This window comes from Colletotrichum lupini, chromosome 9 (genome assembly GCF_023278565.1).
Source record: "Colletotrichum lupini chromosome 9, complete sequence".
Classification (NCBI taxonomy): domain Eukaryota; kingdom Fungi; phylum Ascomycota; class Sordariomycetes; order Glomerellales; family Glomerellaceae; genus Colletotrichum; species Colletotrichum lupini.
The window spans coordinates 3,967,517-3,991,834 of NC_064682.1; the positions used below are offsets into that span (position 1 = coordinate 3,967,517).

At 46.9% G+C, this 24,318-nt stretch overlaps 11 protein-coding genes and 2 non-coding genes across 13 annotated transcripts; 6 read left to right on the forward strand and 7 right to left on the reverse strand.

Moving 5' to 3' along the window:
* Nucleotides 1-855: 855 nt before the first annotated feature.
* Nucleotides 856-1,388, forward strand: CLUP02_16999 (endoribonuclease L-PSP; the record flags this gene model as incomplete). Its single annotated transcript, XM_049295915.1, has 3 exons — nt 856-1,020; nt 1,111-1,268; nt 1,322-1,388. 3 exons carry the CDS (start codon nt 856-858, stop codon nt 1,386-1,388), a joined length of 390 nt encoding a protein of 129 aa, XP_049153062.1.
* A 276-nt stretch (nt 1,389-1,664) lies between these two features.
* On the reverse strand, nt 1,665-2,752 carry CLUP02_17000 (uncharacterized protein; the record flags this gene model as incomplete). Its single annotated transcript, XM_049295916.1, has 2 exons — nt 1,665-2,117; nt 2,378-2,752. The coding sequence occupies 2 exons, from the start codon at nt 2,750-2,752 to the stop codon at nt 1,665-1,667; spliced, it is 828 nt and encodes a 275-aa protein (XP_049153063.1).
* A 70-nt stretch (nt 2,753-2,822) lies between these two features.
* On the forward strand, nt 2,823-3,281 carry CLUP02_17001 (uncharacterized protein; the record flags this gene model as incomplete). Its single annotated transcript, XM_049295917.1, has 3 exons — nt 2,823-3,023; nt 3,074-3,151; nt 3,216-3,281. 3 exons carry the CDS (start codon nt 2,823-2,825, stop codon nt 3,279-3,281), a joined length of 345 nt encoding a protein of 114 aa, XP_049153064.1.
* Nucleotides 3,282-4,347: 1,066 nt separating this feature from the next.
* CLUP02_17002 (dolichol-phosphate mannosyltransferase subunit 3) lies at nt 4,348-4,786 on the reverse strand (the record flags this gene model as incomplete). Its single annotated transcript, XM_049295918.1, has 3 exons — nt 4,348-4,509; nt 4,589-4,657; nt 4,739-4,786. The coding sequence occupies 3 exons, from the start codon at nt 4,784-4,786 to the stop codon at nt 4,348-4,350; spliced, it is 279 nt and encodes a 92-aa protein (XP_049153065.1).
* Nucleotides 4,787-5,435: 649 nt separating this feature from the next.
* Nucleotides 5,436-5,832, forward strand: CLUP02_17003 (rhamnogalacturonase B; the record flags this gene model as incomplete). Its single annotated transcript, XM_049295919.1, has 2 exons — nt 5,436-5,510; nt 5,584-5,832. 2 exons carry the CDS (start codon nt 5,436-5,438, stop codon nt 5,830-5,832), a joined length of 324 nt encoding a protein of 107 aa, XP_049153066.1.
* A 383-nt stretch (nt 5,833-6,215) lies between these two features.
* On the reverse strand, nt 6,216-6,302 carry CLUP02_tRNA311. Its single transcript has one exon. It is a non-coding gene; the product is annotated as a tRNA-Glu (tRNA).
* Nucleotides 6,303-6,585: 283 nt separating this feature from the next.
* Nucleotides 6,586-8,528, reverse strand: CLUP02_17004 (uncharacterized protein; the record flags this gene model as incomplete). Its single annotated transcript, XM_049295920.1, has 2 exons — nt 6,586-8,065; nt 8,125-8,528. 2 exons carry the CDS (start codon nt 8,526-8,528, stop codon nt 6,586-6,588), a joined length of 1,884 nt encoding a protein of 627 aa, XP_049153067.1.
* A 762-nt stretch (nt 8,529-9,290) lies between these two features.
* CLUP02_tRNA310 lies at nt 9,291-9,405 on the reverse strand. Its single transcript has one exon. It is a non-coding gene; the product is annotated as a tRNA-Ala (tRNA).
* Nucleotides 9,406-10,506: 1,101 nt separating this feature from the next.
* CLUP02_17005 (uncharacterized protein) lies at nt 10,507-11,937 on the forward strand (the record flags this gene model as incomplete). The annotated part of the gene is made up of 2 exons (XM_049295921.1): nt 10,507-10,712; nt 10,782-11,937. The coding sequence occupies 2 exons, from the start codon at nt 10,507-10,509 to the stop codon at nt 11,935-11,937; spliced, it is 1,362 nt and encodes a 453-aa protein (XP_049153068.1).
* Nucleotides 11,938-12,207: 270 nt separating this feature from the next.
* Nucleotides 12,208-14,344, reverse strand: CLUP02_17006 (dimethylaniline monooxygenase; the record flags this gene model as incomplete). The annotated part of the gene is made up of 5 exons (XM_049295922.1): nt 12,208-12,767; nt 12,826-13,215; nt 13,270-13,519; nt 13,576-14,070; nt 14,174-14,344. The coding sequence occupies 5 exons, from the start codon at nt 14,342-14,344 to the stop codon at nt 12,208-12,210; spliced, it is 1,866 nt and encodes a 621-aa protein (XP_049153069.1).
* Nucleotides 14,345-14,414: 70 nt separating this feature from the next.
* On the forward strand, nt 14,415-16,543 carry CLUP02_17007 (uncharacterized protein; the record flags this gene model as incomplete). The annotated part of the gene is made up of 8 exons (XM_049295923.1): nt 14,415-14,484; nt 14,547-14,968; nt 15,024-15,161; nt 15,240-15,391; nt 15,439-15,675; nt 15,804-15,925; nt 16,025-16,178; nt 16,258-16,543. The coding sequence occupies 8 exons, from the start codon at nt 14,415-14,417 to the stop codon at nt 16,541-16,543; spliced, it is 1,581 nt and encodes a 526-aa protein (XP_049153070.1).
* A 25-nt stretch (nt 16,544-16,568) lies between these two features.
* CLUP02_17008 (uncharacterized protein) lies at nt 16,569-18,535 on the reverse strand (the record flags this gene model as incomplete). Its single annotated transcript, XM_049295924.1, has 2 exons — nt 16,569-16,702; nt 16,804-18,535. The coding sequence occupies 2 exons, from the start codon at nt 18,533-18,535 to the stop codon at nt 16,569-16,571; spliced, it is 1,866 nt and encodes a 621-aa protein (XP_049153071.1).
* Nucleotides 18,536-19,445: 910 nt separating this feature from the next.
* CLUP02_17009 (methyltransferase) lies at nt 19,446-20,401 on the forward strand (the record flags this gene model as incomplete). The annotated part of the gene is made up of 4 exons (XM_049295925.1): nt 19,446-19,512; nt 19,543-19,556; nt 19,613-19,707; nt 19,918-20,401. The coding sequence occupies 4 exons, from the start codon at nt 19,446-19,448 to the stop codon at nt 20,399-20,401; spliced, it is 660 nt and encodes a 219-aa protein (XP_049153072.1).
* Between the last annotated feature and the right edge of the window lie 3,917 nt (nt 20,402-24,318).

Sequence of the window (24,318 nt, forward strand, 5' to 3'; positions counted from 1 at the left end):
TGGAGGTCTCTAGGGCTCGATGTCAACTATTACTCCTTAGCTTTAGCTCCCCCGTCAGGATGCTTTCAATCACTGCGCATGGCTTGGCCTACCCGTATCCTGTGCTGGACCTCTTGCTAGGAAGTCTTTGCTCAAGAGTGCCATTGGAAGCAAACATGCCATATCTGCATTTGAGGTGTACGGCTTGATAAGGATGGATGCCGATGGCCTATGGCATAGCAGCCCATTTATCAATATGCACCCCGCAATCCACAAAGCTTGCAGCAACTCCATCATAGTGGGGCGAGCCGACGAGAACTGCAGCGCCGTGCAAGCAGCCTCTAGCCCTCACGACGAAGGCCGGTGATGAGCAGTCCGTGGGGGTACAACTCCTGCTCAACATCTCTCAAGGCGCGAACATCTCGTAATAGTAACTGAATGGAGTGACGGCCGTACTAGAGACAAACCCGAGATTCAGGGACAGAAATACGATTCCGAAGTGACCCACAAGTGAATGCTTAGAGAGATAAGGGTGAGCTATCCGGGGGTGTTGAAACGTTGCAATCCCGCTCACCTCAGGATTGCGGGGTTGATAGGCCGATCCCTCGCAACTCTCCGCGGGCATTTCAAGCTCATCCGAGAACGGAGACTTCGACGGGTACTCCTATCGCAGAGAAGATGACGCTCACGATGAGTGCGATGGATTATCGATGGGGTTTGTGAATGACTAGTAGCTTTCATGATGGTACCTCAATTGCGTGTTGGTCGACGGAGAGGCAGTGAGATCAACTTTTGTGCTCATGTACTCCGTAGAAACACACCATTTAGAACCGAACTCAAATCATTCCAGCACGAAATACACGCTTACCGATCATCATGTCCTCCCCAAAGACCCCCGTTCTCACAGATAAGGCCCCCAAGCCCCTGCCCGGCATCTACAGCCAAGCCATCATTGCCAATGGCATGGTCTTCTGCTCCGGCGCCGTTCCCATGGACCCGGTGACAATGAAAATCATCGACGGTGACGTTCAGGCACACACGGTATGTGCATGCAGCACTCCCTAATCAGCAACCCAATTCTGCCATCTCAATTGGACACCGATGTTGCTCATCGCTGACTGGGAACTTCAGCACCAATGCATCAAGAACCTGACCGCGGTACTGGAAGGCGCCGGTACCACGATTGACAAGGTGGTCAAGGTGAACGTCTTCCTCTCGGACATGGATGACTTTGCTGCGATGAATGAAGTTTATTGCACTTATTGGGGTGACATCAAACCTTCTAGAACGTGAGTGTGGTGCCCTCGTTGATCCCATCGAAATGCTGACTGACATGGCAAAGTTGCGTGGCGGTCAAGACCCTTCCACTAAATGTCGATGTGGAGATTGAGTGCATAGCTGTCCTGTAAATCAAAAGAAAAGCTTTGAATGTAGAATTCTTCGAAATTGTCGAAAGTATGATAAGAACGATGGTGCAATGAATCGTCTGTAGCCTTGAAGACCGTGGTTAAGCATCCTTTCCATGTCGGCATTAACCGCGAGGGGGATCCATCACGATGAATCCATCACCTCAACAACAAGCATGCCTTCCGTGAAGTTTGACTGGTCTCATTCATATCAGGAATGATATTGTTGTTGTTCAATCGAGTCTCATTTAGTCTGAGTGATATCTTCAGAGCCTTCCCTCACAACAGCTCTATAAGCTTATCGCAAAAGTACGTGATGGCCCTCCTACCATCTTCCAAAGCCTCATCCATAGCAATGAACGGATGCGGCTGCCCCTTCATGATATGCACATCCGTCTCAACGCCCGCATCCTGAAGCTTCTTCCCAATAGCCTCACCCTCACTTCGTAAAACATCAAGCTCGCCAACAACCACAACAGCAGGAGGCAACTTGGACCAATCGCCATCCCACAGAAGCGGGCTTGCCTCGGGGTGCGCCCAAGTTTCCTTGTCGGGGAGGTAATGGTAACGATACCACATCATTTTCTCCGCTGGCAGGGCGGGCGTGAACTCGTTCTCCTTCCACGATGCGTGCTCTGGTTTCGTCGAGTCCACTGTGGCGGTGTTGTCTGCGACGGGCACAGAGAGCAGCTGTGTTGCCACGGTCGGGAAGTCTGGGCGCTTAGTTGCGCGCTGGCAGATGATTGCCGTGAGGTTTGCACCTGCTGATGAGCCTCCGATTGCGATGCGCGAGATGTCAAGGTTGAGCTTCTCGGTGCCATTTGTGGAGATGGCCCAGAGGACCGACTCCCAGCAGTCGTCGACGGCTGCAGGGAAGGGATTCTCTGGCGCGAGTCTGTCAAGGTTAGTGTGTCCTCTTGCAACTCGTATTTCAGGCTGCAGTGCCGTCTTGTGCCACGGGACTCTACTTACCTATAGTCTACGCAGATAACGACGCATTTCGCCCGGTTGCAGAGGTGCGTGGCGATGACATTCTCCGTGTCAATGTTGCCCAAGACCCAACCGCCGCCGTGGAACCAAAAGCATAGTGGCCATCCCTTGGCCGGCCTTTCTCCCAAGGGCGTGAAAGCTCGCAGGAGGATGTCAGGCCCGCGCGTTTCTTTTCTCGGAATGGTGAAATCCTCTGAGCTGGCGACCTCGAGCTTAGGGCCGGCGCCCGGGATCAGAGTGCCGCTTGCACGAGACGCGGAGATGGGCTGGTGGTGAACAACTTGCTTATCGAAGACAAACTTGTTGTAAAAGTCCTTGTACTCGGGGTTGATGCGGTCGACGACCGAGGGATGCAGGGGGTAGGGTGGCTCGGGCATGATGGCGATGTTTTCGCAAAGGGTGATGATAGTTGGTCAACGGGTTGTTGGAGACACGCGGATTGCTGTGATGCTTCACTTCTTAGCTGTGCGAAAGCAGATGGCTCAAGCTCTCGGCAACATGCCGTCTTTAGCCGGCAAACTCCTCCGAGCTCCGGTTACCGGCCGGACGCCCTGCTCAGCCAACGTTGCCTGTGCCACCCCGCCCGAGGGTCCGTCGCTGGATGATCAGTCTGTCATCAACGGCAAGATTATGCTGGGAGCTTTATCGGTGAGTGGAGCAGTCGGGAAGCTTAACTTCTGGCCCGACGTTGCTCTCAGGGGTCAATTTGCGTCATGCTACCCCTCCGAACCCCGCAGGGATCAGAGCATTTGACAACAATTGACGAAGATGAACTTGTTAGCGCATGGGAATAGGCTAGAAAGCGAGTTCGAGCAGACGAATGGTTTGAATATGCTTCAGGCTCATCTCCAAATCAGGCCATTTGGACGACTGGAGCGCCTATTGGGGTTCAGGAATAAGATGTAGACCCTGAGCTCTAGCGCTTGCTCTTAACCAGAGCAAGCTCACCATGTCAGCACTCGTCGGTACACCGAAAAGAAGCTTAAGTGAGCTTACATTCGAAATGGTATCCCGTTGTCCGTGTATGGCCAGGATGACAGTGCACAGTTCCGGACTGGAAGGAAGCCGTCCAGCTTGCCGAGTTCTAGTCCATGTTCAATCAGCTGGCGGGCATCACGACACGTCCCAAGAGACAAGCAATTTTTCATCCAGCTTATCATCTTGATTCAATAAGGTGCCTCGTGTATAGCTGACAGATATCGGCTATTAAAGACAGAGCAAAGACAAACATAGCAGGCCTGCTAGCCCAGAGAGATACCGCCGTTAGGTAGCAGGTGTTCATGGGCACTTCTTGCACTGGCGGACAGGCACTTTGGCGAGATCAACGGCGAGGAAGGCGGTCATGTCTAACAAACTCTTTTGAATCGCACCAAAAAAAATATGCTGCAATGGTCACAGGCTCCTCGATCTGTTCGCGTGATTGAGCGATTCTACTCCACTTGGGTCTAGAGCGCCACCGGAAACAATGGTCGTGGTCGTGAGGCTGATCACAATGACTGGCTTGTTGCAATAACGGTCGTGTCGCGGCGTTGCGGTGTTCATTGAATCGAAAGTCTAGGTCTAACATCGAGTTATCCTGAGCAACTTGAAAGCCGATAGATAGGTCACGGGAATCCGATAATCAAGCGTCCACCAGGCACTGATAGCTGCTACTCGTGCCAGTATACAGTCATGAAAACTTGACATTAACACGAGTGTAGACCCTTCGCAGCTCTGAGTCTTGCAATATCAAGTATTTGTACCGAGCTTTGCCGCCTCTCTAGTCGCCTCCTCCAATCGCACACGTGGCAGGGATAGTAGTGTTGTACGAGTTTCGGGTGGGCGCGGAAAACGTAAACGTCATGAACGAGTAACCAGAGGCCGACACACCATTTTCATTGAGAATCTCGAGCTAGATCCCCCAAATATCCTACAATGTCACCTGGTCGGCTTTCACATAAAGTCGTTGGTCTCTTGAAATTTCGTCCTTTCCTTAGTCCACATCGACACCAAGCTTCCGCAGGTCGACGACGGCCTCCTCAATCTCGGCCATGAGTTCCTTGTGCGCCTCGGGCACATCGTTGAAGGTCATGACATTGTATCCGAGCTTGGCGAGGAGGTAGGAGCCGAAGGAGATCAGGGCCCAGAAGGGCAGCTGTGTGCACGAAGTACAGGTTAGCAAGGTTGGGTCGGGTCGCAGGGGTTGCTTCGAAATTGCGATCGCAGTTACGTACAACGGGGACAACATCGTTCTGAATCTTGGCGGGAATCGGGATGAGCTGGAGGAAGAGAGCGAGGTAGAGCTACAAAAGAAGATTGAAGGTTAGCAGACGCTTCATAGAGAGGTGGGATGGCTCTGGACACAAGGGAGGGAGGGGTCGTACCGAGCTCACGAGGAGCGCAAGAGAGATGGTCTGCTGAGCGCGGGTCATGTTTGCGGATGGTATAGGAAGCTCGATATGATTGATGGTGCGAGATGTGATTCGCGGCTGTTGTCTTTGAGCAGAAGCAATCGTGGCTGAAAGGAGTGACTGGAAAGCTGGCGAAGAGATGACGATCCTCGTGCCCTTGGAAGCACTGACAAGTGGAAAAGGAGTCGCGAAGCTGTCCTGAAATCTTGGTGGAGCTCTGAATGACTAAGCGCAGCTGGGGCCCTGTCACCCTGTGGCAGTACGTATCCCTGCATTAGCGCACTTTACGCGAATGACCTACCCCCGACGGTGGCAGGCGCGACCTCTTCGGATCCTTCCCTTCACTCATTGCTGAGCGTTCCATGAAGATGACAACTCCCGTGAATGATGAATGCCTCTCACATGATCTTGTGGAATATATTTGAGAAAGATCACTCTTTATCAAAGTAAGCCTCTAGCAAGAGTCTTTCCGGGACACGTCAAGAAACCTAGCCCACTCAAGTCTGAGCACCCATGTGAACGAGGGTACCTATCACGGAAACAGGTCTTACCATGAGGCTTTCCCATGATTCAGGCCCCGAACATAGCCTACTGAAAACAAACTCCGATTCCTGTTAAGTCAGCTCATTCGTTTCAAGTAAAGTAGTTCAGTCGTGATACTTCGAACAAAATGTGCTTCGTAAGACTAGGCGGCAGACCTAGTGTCAAGATTAACGAGTGGGAAGGAGCGGATCCAGGGGCCCCGGTAAGTTATCATCATCAATGCAATCCCGTACGGATGCCATCTGGGCATGGTCATATTCTAACACGACTCTTAGACACTCATCGACTCTCGCGGCGTAACCCGTGGTGCCTATCGCGGGTTCGGCGACGTGTATAGTTGGGAAGTACCTGCGAGTGAGCTCAAGACGGGACAGAACACACTTGTGATTGGGGTGATTGGGAAAGGAGATGCTGACTTTCTGAGCGCCAACTACATCATCGATGCTGTTGAGTTGCAGGGTAAAGGAGGGCCAAAGAACGACACCTCGTCATATACTTCTAGATACCAGCGGCGTTTCCAATAATACAAATGAAAATGAGTGGCTACATCTTGTCAATCGGCTTTATACTTCTCACTTCCAGAGCGTTCATCTAATAAAGCATGCTTTCCGTCAAAGCGGTCGCTCACAGCTCCCATTATCTGTAGTTAGAGCAAGTTCAGAGCCACATCTTCCCTATTCTCAGACTGCTCCGGCCTGATCAGATCTCTGAAGTGGATGCAAGAGAAAAGGAAGGGAAGAATCGAGATCGCTAAAGACATTAGCAAAAACAAACATCGCTCGACTCCAACCTTAAAGTAAAGACTACTTAGTCCTACCTTAATTACAAGCACCATGCGTCAAAAAAATTTACCGAGCTCTTAGAAGCTTCCATGCAATCATAAACAGCAAAATAATAAATCTACAATTTCCGAAACCGAGAATCGAACTCGGGGCTATGCCTAAAGTCTCAATGAGATGAGAGGGCATCATGTTGGCCACTACACCATATCGGATATGATGATGGAGTCGTGGTCCACCAGTAGCCATCATACACTCCACACTTTGCACGGAGATATTCCCACAATTTCATCTTCGTAACTTGGCCGGCGTCCCATACTCAAAGAGGGGCTAACCTGTACTACATTTTACTGTTCTCTACGGTTGACTTGGGTCTATGATGGTCAACAAGGTGTTATGTCTCCTCGTCTTGGCACAACATTAGCTACAAGGTATTTTGCTTACTTGATGTACGGAAAGTCCAAGACTCAAAACTTGCATCTCAATATCCACGAAAGATCATGAGTCAGCTGCCAATGTCGAACTGCCAATGGACCTCGTTGTCGTATTCTTTTGTTCTGATGGTTGTTCAAGGGAAGCCTCGTCGAGTTCCCATTCCCACACCTCTACACCTCCCCCAGGAGCCCTGACGGCAATTCTGTACTTTCCTTCGAACTGACTGACGGTGGCTTGCCGTCCCAAATTGGTAGGAACCTTGAGGTACTTGCGGCCGAATAAACCATACCACACTTCCTTCGCTACCTCCAGTTCTTTCTTGTGTGGGAATGGATTATGATATCTCCGTCTGCTTCCCGTGACGAAGTTGAAAAAGTCAATGCCTTCTCCATGTGTCATCAACGCACCACGATCAAAAAGCGCCGTGGGCCAGAAGCCTTTTGGTTTGCCTTGCTCATGTTCTTGCTTCACGTAACCTCCATATTGAGAATGAGTGACCCTGTCTTTCTCGATGTCCCAAGCGATGACCATGACAGACCCATTGGGCACATCTGGGATCCAGAATAAGACACGATGTCCGTCGTCCGGTTGCCGAATAAGGATGAGGCCGATCGCCAAGTTGTCGCACTTGTCTTCTTGTCCAAGTCGAAGGATCGAGTTCTTGGCCTTGACTGAGCCCGTCAATGTCTCCAAGCAGATTGCGTTACCATCTTTCAGCAGCGCAACGGCGACGTTACCCCATATTCCAATCCGGCTAATTTCTGCTGGCCCAGGAATCTCGGCCAGCTTTTCGTGCTTCCATCTCGGCTTTTCTGACTTCCATATAGAGTGTTTGTCATGCCAGAACACGACAAGTCTTTTCCCGTCAAGATGTACTGGGTGGAGTGTGATAAAGTCCTGGTAAGTCTGGTATACGTCAAGGACTCGCTTGCCCTTTTTCCAATCCCAAAGAGAGGCGCCTATTTTATACTGATGCAGTATGATGTATTCTGAATCGTGACCACAGATGGATGCTGTTTTGATTTTGTAAATATCCCATGAATGGGACTTTTTGGTGTCCAGAGTGCCCAACTGCTTTCCGGTCTGTATATCCCATATGACTACGTTGGAAACTCCATCTACACCGATGAGATGACTCCCCTTCGATCTGATGTAGTGTATGCCGTTGTTGTACGTGAGTTGGTGTACCTTGGTAACCTTCATCGGCCCGATGTCTCCGATGGTATCGTTGCTGATGACGATTCCACTGCCTGCTAATTCAGTCTCCGGAAGCAGCATTCGGTCATGAGCGTTTGGCGGCAAATCCTGTAGCAAATCGCCACAAACGCTTTCAGCGTAGGATGTGAGGGATTCCAGCCAGAGGTCAATGGTATCGCTGTTGGCGACTTTGATCTGTCGATTGGCGCCCACAGCTTTGCGAATCCTTGCTATTTGTAGAGTGACATCGGAGACTTGTCGCAAGAGGTTCGTTGTGTCTTCCTTGATCAGACCTGCATCGTTGCGAATGACGACGGTATCATCCTTGATCGCTTTGGAAGATACGCTGCGAATGATTAACACCAACCTCGATAACAACATGAAAGCTGCGGTAATACTGCTTACAGGTTCGCTAACTCGAGAGCCAAGTTCAACGAGCCTTTGTGCGTCTCGAGCATCGTTTTCAGCTGATTGACAGTCTCCTTGCCTCCCATCGCCCACCGCGCTGGCCCAGTTCGGCCATCGTGATTCTCGAGCTCCCCCGCGATCTCCGTTGTCACACCCAAACAGTTCCCGACAAGGGCCAATACGTGTTTTTCGAAGGCAGCAGGCAAGGAGGCCTTGGTGGCGGTATCGTCGATGAGAAGTTCGAGCACGATGCGCAGATCGGACAGTTCTCTGCTGACAGCGGCGAGATCTTCGCGCGCATCGCGACACGTTCGAACAAAATTGGTCACAGCCTGTGTCGTCTTCCCAATTGCGCCAATCAATGTGATACAAGCAGTTGTGATTGAAAGTGGATCGGCCATTGCTCTTGAATCTGAGGATGAGAAGACAGAGAGTGTTCGCGAAACATCTTGTAAGGAGAAGGACTGACAGCGTCTCCATAACATATCACGTAGGTGTGCCTCACGCTGCGCCTCGCCAGTACTATTTGCTCAGCCACAATTCCTGGCATACATCTGTAGGCGAACGATAACGTGTCAAACTGTAGAAACTCGTGCTGACATGCAGGTTGAGGCAGCGCTAAGACGGGTGATAGGCGGCCTCTGTCTGCAGGCAACAACTAGCTAGACCCCAAACAGTCCAAAACCATGTCCAATGAATGCACACCTAAACAGCGATGCGAGTCTCAACGTCAGATGTCGTCATTAGACAGCCTGGATAATCGCAGGCAACGTTGTTCCCCAAGCAGAGGACTTCAGTGTTACAGCATAGCAGGTGAGTTATATCGGTGCGGATTCTCTTTGATAGATTCCACTCAGTCTCAATAAAATGGACCGTAATACACGACTTCATTTGTGGCCGACAAAAGGATGAGCAGCAAGCGAACGAGTATCGCCGAACCATTACAACTCCGAAGACTCACTAAACACAGTATTTTAGTTTGTAACGACTTGTCAAAGTTAAGAATAACTCTGAGACAAAAGCAATCCGACTGCGCCATCTCGGAATCAGACATGTCAAGCAAGGCCATATCAAGTCTCACGGTGAGTGAGCACTTGTTTTTGCCCTCCATAGGTCAAAAACAAAAGTAACTGCCGTCAACAGTCTGAGATCAGCAAAAGTTTTGGACACTGTGGGAATTGAACCCACGACCTTTCACAAGCAAGCGCAATTATTCACATCCTGAGGAGGAGAGAAACGAGATGCGAAGCGAAAATCATACCCCTAGACCAAGCGCCCTATGACTGGTGACTGGTGAGCCTGCAGCATCCACTAAGATCCGCAAACAGATCTGACTGGGTCCTCACAGAGTCGCAAAGTCTACCCAGCTAGTTAAGTACTCATGGAATCCACGGTAAGCTCTCAGGGCTACTAGCGAGCCACAAAGCACATGGACATGTTGCAATTCCTCGAAATTGGTGTGATGATTGGGAGCGAAATCATGGAAGGCGATTGGAGGAACATGAGCCTGCGCCCAGTTGGGTTGGGGAGTGGATCTTAATCCAGATGGGACTCGTGCATATCACCGGAGACAACGATTGCGGCATATTCACTCGTATTATTCCCGGGAGATGAGAAGATCTTCGGCCAAATCTGGAAAGTGCCAATGTCAAATTGCGATCAAGTGATCGGCATTCCAGAGCACGGAAACTGAGACATACTCATCTAGCCCGAAAGGCCGCCGAGGGTTTCCAGCCGGCCTGAGCCTGAAGCTTCCGGTTGCCGGTATCTGACTAATTTCGCGGTATAAGAACAGTGGAACAAGACCCGTAGCAGTGAGTAAAGGGTTGTCAGATCTTCTCAATTGCTGTTCGTAGAAATTAGCGGTTTTGCGATTTGACGCGGCCTATGTTGCGCAAGATCTTGAGACTGGGTGGTCGAGGGTTCAGACCTTGTTTCTTGTTTGATTGTAACCTTTGGTAACAGTATGGTTTGTCAATGTAGCCACTGGGCAGTCGTAAAGACGAACTTTACACCTCAATCGAATTCGTCACTAGCATATGCACGTAGTACTGACAAAAGCCATGTGTTCTTGTTGATACCTTCGCCCAATATTTTGATCCAGGTCGCCACGTGGTGGTCTAAAGAGGTTTGGGGGCCATTCAAGTTTCCACCATGGAATGCAAAACACCACCAATCCAACTGTTATGATATTGCCTGAGGTCCAAATAACAGCACGCATTCCACAACTTCCGCCTCGAGGTCGCATGCAACAAAAGCAGCTGATTCCTGACTTTTCGTTAGTTTGCCAATCTTTGACAGTCTGCATTCACACACACAAATACTTTAGCACAGCTTCCTTCGACAATAATTATCGAGCTATCGCCAAACCACAGCATCATGTCATACCGAGGCGCGGCGAAGAATCCGCTGATAGTGTTATCAGACGGAGTATGGACTGGTCGAGAAGCCAACTCAGAGTCCAACGTACAACGGCTGGCAAATTTGGTGTGGGGAGACTCTGGGCTGCCTAAAGACGATGACTTCGCACACCTCCACCCTACAGGAAAGGCCCATTATGTCAACAGCGTGCCCGTAGGTAGCACGTTCATGGAGTAGAAGACCCTTTCTTGACGATCTTCTTGAAGAGAATATGGCTAACCGAGGCCTTCAAGCCATGTAATTCACGGTCTCAACGTCCAAGACATCGAGCAGCAATGCATAGATACCTACGAGTACCTAGTTCACGGCTACACCCCACAAGAAACCGAAATATGGATGTTTGGTGTTTCGAAAGGAGCCTTTATCGTCCGCTCCGTTGCGGGCATGATCAATAATTGCGGGATAGCGAAGCCAGTATACGGTCTGAACGGGGATGTTGATGTTGACAAGACACACCAACTCTGCCAGGAGGTCTATCGCATCTACCGATGTTCGTCAGAAGCCAACATGCCAAAGTCAGAGCAATCGCGGATCTTTAGAAGGAAGCACAGCTGGGCGTTGATCGGAGATGGAGACGTCGTCGAATCGCCGATTCGATTCATGGGGCTTTTCGACTCGGTCGGGGAACGCGGCATCCCAGAGTTCGCGGGCGCGGTCGGCGTTGACTGGCCCAAGTTGCATGACCACCACGTATCAAGCGTCGTCTCCGAAGTCTACCACGCCGTCTCGCTACACGACCGCCTGTACGCTTACCAGCCGTGTCTGATTTCCCGCGACACAGAGTATGGACCGTCGTACGGCATTACGGAGCGTTGGTTCCCAGGCACGCACTACGATATCTGTCGACAAAGTTTCAAGATTGTGAGGGGCGTGCTGCCGCAGCGACTCGAGAGTCTTCTGCCGGCGTGGGCTTGGTCTAGCAAGGCGATCAAACCGAACGAGGTCTTGAGCGATCTTGTCTTCAAGTGGATGCTGGAGTGCATCGACGCACATGACCCCTCGGGACTTGTGATACCGAAGAACACGCTCTACCATGAGCTAGATGGGCTTAAATACAGTATTTTGGATGGGAAAAATACTGGCGATGGCGATGTCTACAACCACATCCTTCAATTTGCCCCGTTCGGACGGTACTTTGACCTGGTGTTGTCCACGGCCTTCGGAAAGTGGCAAGATAACCAGCTTTATAAGATGCTCTTCGCCTGCAGGCCTCGTCTAGTTCCCGAGTTCAACGCGTCAGTGTACAATTACAGAGGTCCCGATCCTAACTTGGATGGGAGAATCATACAGAAGCTGGCCAATCTCCCATCAAGTTCAACGGCACCCGAGAAGCAACCTGAAACGCGATACCCATCGACATCATACGATGGATGGCTCTTGAGGCGATAGACCTGATCGAAACTTGGTGCATTGTGTATATTGCTGGAACTCAGGCACAATCTGTGGAGGTTTAGCTCATGGAGATAAGTGCACTACGGGTGTAATATGGATACCATGCTTGCATGGGCTGGCAAACAACTTCGCACATATTCTCTATGATTGTGTACTAATACCTAATTACGACTATGAGTTATCTCGTCTCCAATGAAATTCTTTCTTGTCGCTGGTCTTATGAAGTCGAAAATCTAAACTTTAAGGAAAATGGTCGTTCAGTCGTTATTAACACTCGGGGAGGCGTATTTGACCCCCCTTCCGCGTCCATGGGTGAAACAAGCTCTTGGTCCACTCCCAAGTATGAATGGCCATGCTCATCGTGCCGAACAAGAAAAAGGGTATCAAGGTGTTGGCGATCATGTATAGCATACCGCCAGACCGCTTGACGATGTCGTAAAGCTCGCCACGAATGATGCGCAGCGACTCCTCCTCGTTCTTCCAGGGCCCCACAAGGCGGAACTTTGCATTGAAGTTGCTACCCATAGCCCAAGTGTACAAGGCCTTGAAACCCTTGGAGTAGACATAGCTGAACCGTGGTGCTGAGCCCATGTCTAGGGCTAGCTGGTATACGTAGCTCTCGTGGTCGACACCGCGCTTTTCGGCCCACGGGTCTCTGCCACATCGAGGGTGGAGTTTCCAGTCGATATCGTAGCCGGGTAGGGCGTTCGGATCCAAAGTGAGTCCTTTCGACGGTATTGTTAGGCCAGGGACGTTAGGATACTTGGATCTGAGTAGTTGAAGGATCCAGTATTGGGTCTGCACCTCGGCGAGGGTGGGAATTGCACCTGGGAAGCTATGTTAGAAGCAACATTCGTAGGGAACATCTGTGGTTGAAGACCTTACCCAAATTCGGCCGCACGAAGCCAATAAACCCTACTGATACATCGCTGCTGTGGTAGATGGCTCGTACATCGGCTGTGTCGGGTGTGCCATAGCTCTTATCGAGGAAAGGGAAGCGGCGGGTGTAGCCAGTTGCAAATAGAATAACATCAGGCTTCACCACCATCTGCTTTATCTTCTCCGACTCTGGTCTACCGGTGTCGCGGAAGTGCAACACACCATCGTCGTCAACATACTCGGGCCAAGGCGCAACGTCAATGTATCGACCCTTGGTGTCGACGTCAAGCTCTTTGATGTAGAAGAAGAATCGGCGTATCCGCTCCATGGCCGAAAGAGGCGGCCGCCAAGGCGCTGATAGGTATGGCACAGCACGAGTGGATTTGGCCGGGAAGACTGCGATCTTTGGTTAGCCGGTTCCTGGATATGTTGGTGCGGATGACTGCATACAGTGATCGATGTGCATCCTCTCCCGACGCATGCCGCCGACATGTTGGTCCCAGCCCTCAAGCGTCCCACCAATTAGCGAGAATGTAACGTCGATCTGTTGGTTGTAAAAATCCCAAAGCAGTTGGCTCGACTGCAATTTCTGGGGAACATATGCAGTGTCGAAGAGACTAGCGATGGAACAGTCAACGGGTTTATCGTTTACTTTGCTATTCCTGCCCCAGAACCCGAACATGATTGGTGTCGGTGCAGTCTACGACAAGTCAATATCAACCTACACAAATATATCTTCAAAACATCGAGGCTTACCTTGGGTGCAACGACGAATCCATCTCGGTGGCACATCACAACATGTTGAACGGTTTCTGTCGTCGCCGCGAGTTGACCGAGGTCTTGACCAGTCTCTCCCGTGCCGACGATGACGACGGTGGGTTTATCGCTCTTGACATCTCGTAGTTGATCTCGGCTCTTGAATTGCGATGAGTGGAGGACCTTGGGGACCTTCTCCAGCCCCGGAATGTCAGGAATACGGGGTTCGAGGTTGAGTCCGGAGCAGACGGCAACGGCATCACAGTCGTAGTCGAAGGTTGTGCCATCTTTGCGGGCGACGGTGACGATATGCCCTCCGCCATCTACTCTTTCAGTGCGAGTGACCTTAGACGAGCATTCGATGTGAGGTCGGAGCTCGAACCGATCACAGTATTCGTTTAGGTACTGTACATAGACAGCCGGGGTGACATAATCAGCGGCATCTCGGGGCAGGCGGTGATCGGAGAAGGCGGTCAGGTATTTAGACGAGACGAGCTATGGCCATGCTGTCAGTCGCAACAAACCTTTCTCTCTATCCGATGGGAATGCATGGTTTGAGGAATAGACAGTGGGTTGAGTTCAGTAGTGGCAAACTTACTTCAGCGTCCTCGTACACTCGATACTTGAACGTGCCTCCGATATCATCCTCGGCCTCAAAGACCCGGATCTGGATAGGTTCAATCGCGAAGAACAAGTGTGCCCATTTCAGATATCTCGCCGTCGCCAGACCCGCGGGTCCGGCACCGATGACAGCGACTTTGAGAGGCATATTCGGTTAGCGTGCGTGGCCGTGAACTTTCGACGTGCCCTATCTGCAGGGTCCTCCGATGTCGTGAAACATGAAGGGACGTCTTTCAAGAAGGGGGCACCACCCTCCACCGCCACGAGAGAATAGCAGAAAGCGAGAAGGTAAGGGCACGAGGGATAGCGGGAAATTTGGTGAGGGAGTGGGAGAAAAGTCCGCTCATGAGACGATGTGGGAAAACGGTCGGGTCTTATGGCTTACCTCACACCTTGGACTAGCATCGTCCGCACAGACAACGCGGTACACCTTAGTCTAGCGACGACGGCGAATCTCGGTGGGTGGAAGGGGAACCGAAGGGGAGGGAGGTGTGGTAGCGAAGATGGAACGGTCAAATTCTGGTTTGGGTCGGCCCAGTCCAGTCTCGTCTGGTCTGGTCTTACTTTGCCTTCCCGAGTCTCTCGTTTTCCCGACAGCCCGCCAGGAGTACCGGTAATAGAGAGAGAGAACCCCTACTCCAAGGCCAGGAATAGGAAGAGGAAAGGAACCGGACCTAACACCGAGCTAATGGTTCGGGGCCCATACGTGCGTATGGGCGAACCAGTCCGTCGGAGGGATCCTCTCGACCCTCCCATGCTAGTGAACCCAATTGTGAGGTTCGGTCGTGGTGGATAGACCTTGCCAAGGGTGCAGTAGCGCCACTTAGTCCCATGCGACAACGAGGTCTTTCCTTGTTCTCGTCATCAGACCCTCGAGACCTAAGCGGGGTAGGCAATATCTCCAGCGGGGCGGTCCCCGCGAGAGGGATCGGCTCTTGCGTGGTGTGTGGTTTTTGGATTCCATTGTCTTAGATTGGCCGAGGATGTCGTCTTTCCTCTCTTCGGGAATGTGATATGTGGGAACCTCTCATATCATTTTGGAGCCCCTCAACCCTCTGGGTCCGGTACTTGAGAGTTGGGACGTGTGGAGTTACCAGTGTTTATGGAAACTCACTGGGATTCGCGTCAAGGTATCTTCTGCTAAGACTCGCAATCGACAAGATGACTTGTCCCATCCGGCCAACTTTGCGAATCAGTGACCACTCGGTCTGGGCCCGGCGTTCATTTTGGCTCAAGTCTCAGGGGCACAAAGACAGCCGCCATGCAGCGCCGCGGCGTAGCCCCAAATGCTGCAAGACAAAGCGTAACGGCGCCCCCGGTGGTTCCGGCGATTTCGTCCGGGCTAGTCTCGCGTGAGTCTGGCGCCTGCCTGGGTGCGCCTGGCATCCTCTGGCCCAAGCTGCGTTGCCACACCCGCGTCGCCGACTCGAAACTCAATCTGCTGTCATGTCTGTCATTTTGGATTACGGTGTGTGATGAGTGAGCCGTTTTACGTGCGTACTTTTGTTTGTGATGATAACTGGCTCGTCGGCTAATGTCTGTCACATTTCTGCAAACATATCAACTTCCATGACGGCGTCACATCGCCAACTCTCCACGTCGAAAAGTCAAACCGTTCTGACCGCCACTTCGATTCCGAAACTTGATCCTGTCAATCGGACCCGGACGACTGGGTCATTAAACATCCTTCTCGGTCAGGGAGACCTCCACCTGTCCTCAAACTTCATTGGTCTCGGCGCCGTAGCATGAGTCTCTTCCCGCCCCTTTCGTCACCTTATGGCCGAACCACCATGATGTCCACATGCTGCATTCGTCTGCTGTTGCATAGCCGTTATCCACAGCTTCAAGAAGTTTCGCTGGATTCTCCTCCACCGCTGGTTGAGCGCTCCCCTTTTCGTCGCCAATGATTCTTCTACGATCGCCATGATCCTTGCCTGGGAGCATATGCGGCACATCCGCAATTCCCGTCCTGCTTGCGGATAGTCCCGCGCGTCCCCAAGATGGGGCTGCCAGTTGACTGCACTGCATTTTACTGACGAGTCTTGACCAGTGAGACAGAAGCCAAGATGTTAGGATCCAGTTTGCGGAAGTCGTTTGCCAGGATCCATGGCATGCTTTGGTCTTACACGTATTTGTAGATAGTAGCGAGGCACTAGGCGCCGACATCCACCTACCAGCGACTCGCGTTGATTACGGCACTGGGAAGACAACCCCTGCTGATAACCAAAGATACGACATTCTACGACTCATTGATTGCATAGATCTCAACGGCACGTTGAGCAAAGCGAAGCCGCGAGCTATGCGACAGATTTTCGCAAGAGTTTCCAATCTCCTTGTTGAAGACTAAGCGCAATCTGACAAGTTTGATACCTTCAATGACCAGCGTTGGATTTCTGTTCTCGTCCAACTCTAGGCTTCACCAACTTGAAGTCGCGAAACTCAACAAACTCTGAATCACCTTGACCCTTGAGCATGTAGGCCTTGAAATGGAGAAATACTATTGTAGCTAGGGTGCAAGCTCGGCAACCGTCGGAACTCCATCGCTTTGCGCGCGCGAAGGCCCCATTGGTCTCATTTGAACCCGGCCGCCCCCCTTTGCCCTCTCACCCACTACTTTTCTCAGGTTGTCCAATGCTAATTCATCTTTCCGTCTCGTCTCCTTCGGGGGTTCTTCCATAACTAGAGGCTCATCACTGCTCGCCGGTATGAAGAACCAAGGACGAGCAACCCAGTTAGGCATCCCGCTCGGTTTCGGTGAATAGTTGACGTAAAACGGCAATGTTAACTCCATGATTCCAACCTCTTTGCGGAACGCGACATCATCGAACTTGGCATGGATATCCGTGTTCATGATGCTGATCTTGCTCCAAGGAGCGACAGCAGCCTCGGTGATTTTATCGACTGTTACATGAGTTGCCAGATTGATTCCGGACCAAGACGCAAGAGAGGCCGTCGTGCCCATCTTGAATCTCTTCAGTGCCGTCATGTTGCTGCTCCAGTGGTCGAGCAGCTCATGCCAGGACAAGCTGGAGTGGTAAAACTCGGTCCAAGTGTCGTCGACAAGATCAATGTCCCACGTGGCTGGCAAGTACCCACGATTCGAGACTTCAACGTCGTTGCCGTCGGCGTCTTGGACAGTAACTATGGTGTAGTTGCGGTCTCGGTCCATATCCCAAATCTCCCATTGAGGGATTGTACAGTATGCTTTCGATACCACCACGCATTCATCGAGGTATAGCTCCTCTATCCCGCCAGCTAAGCTCTGACTTCCGAGAGAAGCAAACCAGTCTAGCTGCCATTCATGACTGAAGCAGTATCTTCCCAGACCTAGGACCTTCAAGTGCGGAAATCCAGAGCCTGGTCCGCTGCCGGGATTGATGAGTCTGAAGTCAAACTTGGGTTGGTAGCCCCAGATATCGTCGTAGTAAAGAGACAAGGTTGTCAGGTTACAGGCGAGCTGTGGTTTGAACCACGATGTGAGTTCGCGAAGATAGAGATCTTGCCACTGGTAATTGTACTCAGTCGGCTCATCCTCCAAGTTGTCCCACAACGAGTTGTCCGGGTCATCGGGTGCTACCATCAACTTTACACTTTTGAGCGTTGAAAGGGCCATGACTTGCTGGAAGATGGGCCAATCCGCGAGGTGCTTCCGATGCAATGGGTCTTCCGTACCATGATCTTGGCCCTCGTTGATATCCTCAGCTAGATTGAAAATGGCCAATTCCTCTAGCTGGATTTTGGGAAATCCGCCATCAATCAGCCTGTTCTCTACGCTCCAAGACATGTCCGGGGTTTTCAAGTCTCCCATCCAGGCAAAGTCGTCAGACGTCCCCAGGCTCTGCGACAATTGAACCAGATCCTGATCATCTTTACTACCGCCGTGTATGCAGTAAAAGGCAACAAGAATGACAAAGCGCCGAAAGCTGTAAATATCATAGAAACGATAACTCGTGGAGTTATTCGGTTCAGCGTTCTCGTCGCCGTCATCTGCATAGTCGGTAAACTTCAAGTTCAGAACTTTGAGCCCGGAGAAGTATCTGAGGTAGGGTAAAGCCTCAAGGAAGTCCATAGGGAAAGGGCAGTAATCCAGAACCGCGCGAGCATCACATGTGACCTCTCTCACATGTCGCCGAAGGTTTGCATCTTTGGCAATGTGCGTGAACCGGTCGCAGAAGGGTGGCTTGAGTGAGATATGCTGGAATGATCTGGGAGTTGCTGCGGCGGACAGAATCTTGCTCCCCAGCCGAGCGGCGTGAGCCGTCGACTTTGAAGTGTGCGCAAAGATAAGTCCCAGAACCTCTTGGGGTAAATACGATACTCGGGATGGATTCTCGGCCATTCTTTAATGCCACACAGTCGGCGAGAGGAGGCTTCGCGATGAGCAGGCCGCGGTCGCGTCGTAGTCGGGTCCGGATTGAGGGGGAAACTAAAATCCAGATGGCGAGCTAGGTACGGATACTGTAGCCTGCAAACAACTACAGCCCCACACTCTCAGTGCGCGGCAAATGATGTTGAAGCATCGCCTACATACCTTACTCACCTCAGTCGAAACTCTTTCAAACATTGCCTAGACACCTGTAAAAAGCCATGTATCTAAGTGTTTCTGCAATATTGACTTATGCAGCATGCGCAGTGTTCTCAATACCCTAGACTTGACCAGAGGTGGATAGGCGAACTCAGAGATCAGCTCTTCCTACTTCGTACTTTACGTAAGTATCTTAACCCTCGTGTTGAACCGGGCTTACCCACTTGTGGTAGCCTCGCTATCCTCCAGGTAGTTCTGGTTCCTCCTTTGGGGAAACCTTTCGAGCTGAATGAGGTTTGGTTGACTTTCACGGAAAGTTTCGCTGCTTGAACCTTTCTTTCTGTGCCCGTAATAAGGAAAAAAAGTGAAACCAACTTCTGCGCGTTTTCAGAATTGTCGGCTTTGGTCATGTCTGCAGCAACCTTTCCCTCTGCTACTTCACTTCAGTTGCTTAACTACTTGCAGACAACCAACCCAACGAACTCTGATGGTGCTTTTATTCACTGAACAGTTCAAGAGCCTAGGTTGAGTTGATTTTGATTGAGTGTATTACTGATGATATGTGTACATCGCCGACCATTGATGCGATTTTGTCGAACATTGTTGACGCCGGAGAGGCAGCTCTTATTTAGCATTGCCTCCTGTCATTGTACAGTATTCTAATGCTTAAGTCGATCGTGCTACTTTTGACAGGGTCGAGACTACCCACACCAATTAAAACCTCATGTCTTCTGTATTCTCATTACTCTGGCGTGCATCCAATGAAGGATCGAACGCCATCGACGCGTCATGTTAGTTTCCTCGTGAATTCTAACCTGCAGCGTGGCGACTCAAAGTGCGTGGTTTCATGGCAGTTGACTGAAATTTAGAAGCCAGAATATTCAGCGATAGAAGGTCATTTTCGCGGTGATCAAGGATGCATTGTTTCCGATTGAGAATCGTCAAGTCCAGCGGTTAGCTGACAGCCAAGGCCACGAAGTCCCAGAGTGATCTCCGCTTGGTTGGTTTACTCTACACAAAGTCAGGAAATCCACAGGTAGTCTGGTCGGGCCAATTGTGTTAACGCGCTTCATGCAAGTTATGGCTTGGGGTTTGGGTAAGAGCAGACATTGGTCAGGATCCTTGCCATCTTCAAGCCATTAGGAATAAAAAACGGGCCACCTCTGTTGGAACGCGGTCGTTCTTTGTTGGTTCAGACCGTTCCTCCCGTCAATCCCTCAGCTTCATTCTTCCGACTTTCTCGACTTCCCGGGTCGAGAGGAGAACGCACCCCATCACCCGTATCACTCACTCGCCTTCTTCTGTATCACTTTTACATGCAATACAAAGATGCCTACCGACCCCAACCAATCAGAGCCTTGCGATGAGCCTGATGGAGACTTGAAGCATGTACCGTTTGGCGACAGCAGTGGCTCGTTCTCCTCCTCATTTTCGTCTGCTGATAAGCTTGATGGAACCGAATCTCTGATTTCCAATCTTCGACTCTTTAGTTTTGAAAATAAACGACGCTATCACAAGTATAAAGAGGGCCGCTACATGTTACCAAACGATGATATTGAACAGGACCGAGAGGATATAAAACACGCTATGATAGTACACGTCTACAATAGGGCTTTACACAATGCCCCTTTGCGCAACCCACAAAGAGTTCTCGATATAGGAACCGGCACTAGTATTTAGGCCATGGAAAGTGAGTTTTATTTTATATTAGTATCCCTATTACAGGGTAGTTAGTTCGAACCGTAGTTAACGAAGAGATTAATTAAACTATATAAATATCTATATAATAAGTATAAAAAGGAGGTTTTAACCGTAGGTTAAGCTAGCTACGATAATCGTAAATAGGGCCCTTAATTAGCCCCTATATAGTCGGCTATATACTGCGGTTAAATTAGACTTTTAATCCGATACTAACTTTCTTTTTTTTTTTTCGATTTAACTACTACGGTTAGAGGTATAATTCGACCTCGGGCCCGTTTACTAAGTCGTCTCTTTTTTCCCCTTTTTTTTACTCTTTTTATATAACTTATTTCTCTATTTATATAATAACTTTTTTACTACTTATAAATTACTTTAATCCCTTATTTAGTACTACTTTTATAAAAGCGTTTACGAGGTTATTTTTATTATTAATTTAATAAATCTCGAGTATCTCGCGCCTTTTATATAATTACTTAAGGGCTATAATATCGATTATAAGCCTCTTTTCCTTTATTATTCCTAATTTAATAAGGTATTCGTATAATAAATAAGAATCGGTATAAATAACTATTAGAATAAATAAAAAGCTAATTCGATTAATAATCTTCCTTAGTATTATTAAAATCGTATAAAAGAGGTTAATACCGTTAACTATATTATAAACCTCCGACGCTAATATACTTCTCGTTACCTACTTATTTTTAATTAACGAATAGTAAATTATATTACTATATATAGTAAATTCGCTCTTACTTATATTCTTATTAACTAGGATAATAATATACCTTAATTATAAAATAAAATCGTTATTATTTATAAATAACTTATTAATAAAAACGTAAAGCTTATTAGTTATAAGGTTAATTAAATAATAAACGAGACCTCGATCGAAATTCGTTTATTACTACTTAAGCTACTTATTAAGTACCTCGACGTTTTATTTAGTTAGATTTATAACTTATACTACCCTAGTATAGTTAAAAATTACCTCGGGCTAATAAATACTTATAATATATACCCCTTATACGAGCTTAGTTTTATACCGCTTTTTAATATTAATTACGTTTAGATCGACGAGGTTAATCTTCTCACCTTACCCCTTTTATTAAAAAACGACGGTTTTCCCTTTAATTATAAGAATCCCGTTATTAAATATTAAGAGGGTATTTATTATAAGGACCTCTTTTAGCTTCGTTATAAAGCCCGCTTTTTAAAGCTCCTTATCCTCCTTTTTTATAAAGTTAATATTAAATAGGCTTAATATATCGTTAATTTATATTCTAACGATCCTAAATTAGTTACCTTCGTACTCCGTAACTAATAAGTACGGGTTATACGTAAAAGTAATTATTAATAATTAATTAATATAAAAATCGTAATAAGTAGCTTATTAATAAGTACCCGATTCTACGAGCCTATATAATAGCTTAAGTACTTTAATAATCGTACTTTCTAAGTACTTACTAGCTATTTTTTTTAGTAAATAAGCTAGGATTTTTTTATAAGCCCTATAGCCGATTAAGTATAAGCCTAAGTAATATTATAGCTCTAAATCTTATATCCCTTCTTTTATAACAATACTATTAATACTATTATTAATCGTTAGCTATAGTACTATATAATAAGTAATTATATAAGTAGTATTACCTTTTTAACGTCGCCGTACCCCTAGATTACGTATCTAAACTTCTCGTACGGCTAGGGTATTCTTTTTTTTTTAATCTTATAAACTATTTATAATTTAAATATATAGAGGTTTATATATTTTTTTAAGTTATATAGGATAAATTAATAAACCCCTCGATTATAAAGAGTATTTATTTTAATAAGATCTAATCCCTTATACGGCTTCTTAATAATTATAATTATACTTTTTTTACGTAGTTTAATTATTAACTTAAAATCGGCTTTTTTTATTATTATATAAAAAGTATTAATTACCTCGTTATTAGTAATAAATTACTATATTAGGGCTTATTATTATAGTTTTTTATAACGTCTCGCCGGTAGTATTAGTACTTTTTTAGTAATTTCCTCTTCTTCGTCGTTTATTAATATTATTACGACGATTTTATTAAAAATAATTTCTTATACTTCTACCGCAGGTTATATAGTTTCCCCTAGCTCTTTTTTTTTTTATAAGTTAGAAATTACCTCGTTAGGATTTATATAGTACGATCTAATTACCGTAATTAATACTTTAAGTAATTAGTTACGATCTCTCGTAACTATATAAGAGCGCTCGTTAATAAAAATTAACTTATATAGCCTAGTTTATTATTAAGTAATTTCGCGCTATACTTATATATTTAAATTTAGTAATATATTTAGATTACCCCCTATATCGGGCCTATTACGTATAGTAATTACCTCGTTAACTTACTTTTTTACGCTTACTTCGCGCAGTACCTATATTACTTTTTTAATTACTTAGGCTCGTTAGCTTATACCTAGTAATAATAACAAAGCTAAGGTCGTTCTTAAATATACTCTAAATAGTAATAACGTTAATATAAGTCCGTTAGGCCCTATAATATTATTATAATATTTAAGTACTATTTAAAAGCATTCGTCGTTAGTAAAATCCGGATTTTCCTTTTTAATAATTCTAAACGCCCTTTTTAATTACTAATATACCCTTTTTACCTTTTTAATACTATAATACGCTTTAATAAGTACGACTTTTAACTATATACTATAAGCCGTCGCATTATCCCTAAATTTTACTAACTTAAAACTAATACTAACATCGGTTTTAATACCGTCTAGCGGTCCCTAATATATATTAATCTAGCTTTTTCGTAGGGCTATTTATACTATTTTTATTTATAGATCCTAGAGGAATTACCTTATTTAAAAAGATATAACTACGTCGATTATATATAATACTAGCCGACTATTTAAATAAAAGATATTAATAACGATTTCTTAATTAAAATTAAGCTTATTACGTAATTTAAACTTAAATCTATCTAAGCTTTGCGCATTTATTTAGCATTAGTAATATACTTTTATTAACTACTCTAGCGCCCCTATTTCGATATTATTATTACTTAATTACTTTAGGAAGTTATATAGCCTCGTAATTAATAAGTACCTAAATCTTTAATATAATCTTCTAAGCTTACTTTTTATTAAGTAATTAATTAACTTCGTATCGTTAATAAGTTTTATAAACACATACCCCTATTATCGTTTAACTATTTTAAAATACTTACTACTAGAGATTCTATTCCTCATATTATTAAATATAATACCTAGTCGATCTATATTTTTTAAATATAAGAGAAATAAGGTATTAACGAGTAAAGAATAAAAAATTATCGTTCCGAAGTACGTTTCTATTTCTACTATACCTAGGGTAACGATTTCCTTACTTAAGCTAAAACTAATCTTTATAATACCTGCCGTTAACGTATTAAGTATTATTAGCGCGATTTTTTATAACGCTTAAAGTTACTCTTTTTTTTTAATTAACTATTATAATACCCTAGTATTTAAAATGATTTTATAAAAATTATCTAAGCCGTACTTTTCGCTTATATAGAATACCTATACGAGCTTAGTATTCGAGGGATTTAAATAGTATAAAAAGGACCCCTCTAGCTACCCCTAAATTTATTTAGTATTATATTCTTTCTTTTTAAATATTAAGAAAAATAGCGTTTTCTCTTTAATTATTAAAAGAATAGGCTTCGGCCTTATTAAATTCGCCCTTTTAGCCGCCTCTATATCCGTTATTTAAGGGACTTTCCCTTACTATTTATAAATAAAAGCTTACTTATTAAAAGCTTTTACTACCCTCTATTTATTTAGCCTTATATATCTTTTAGAGGCTAATAAAGTAAAAAAAGAGTAGTTAATATCGTCGATTTTATTATAATTTAATTCGTTAG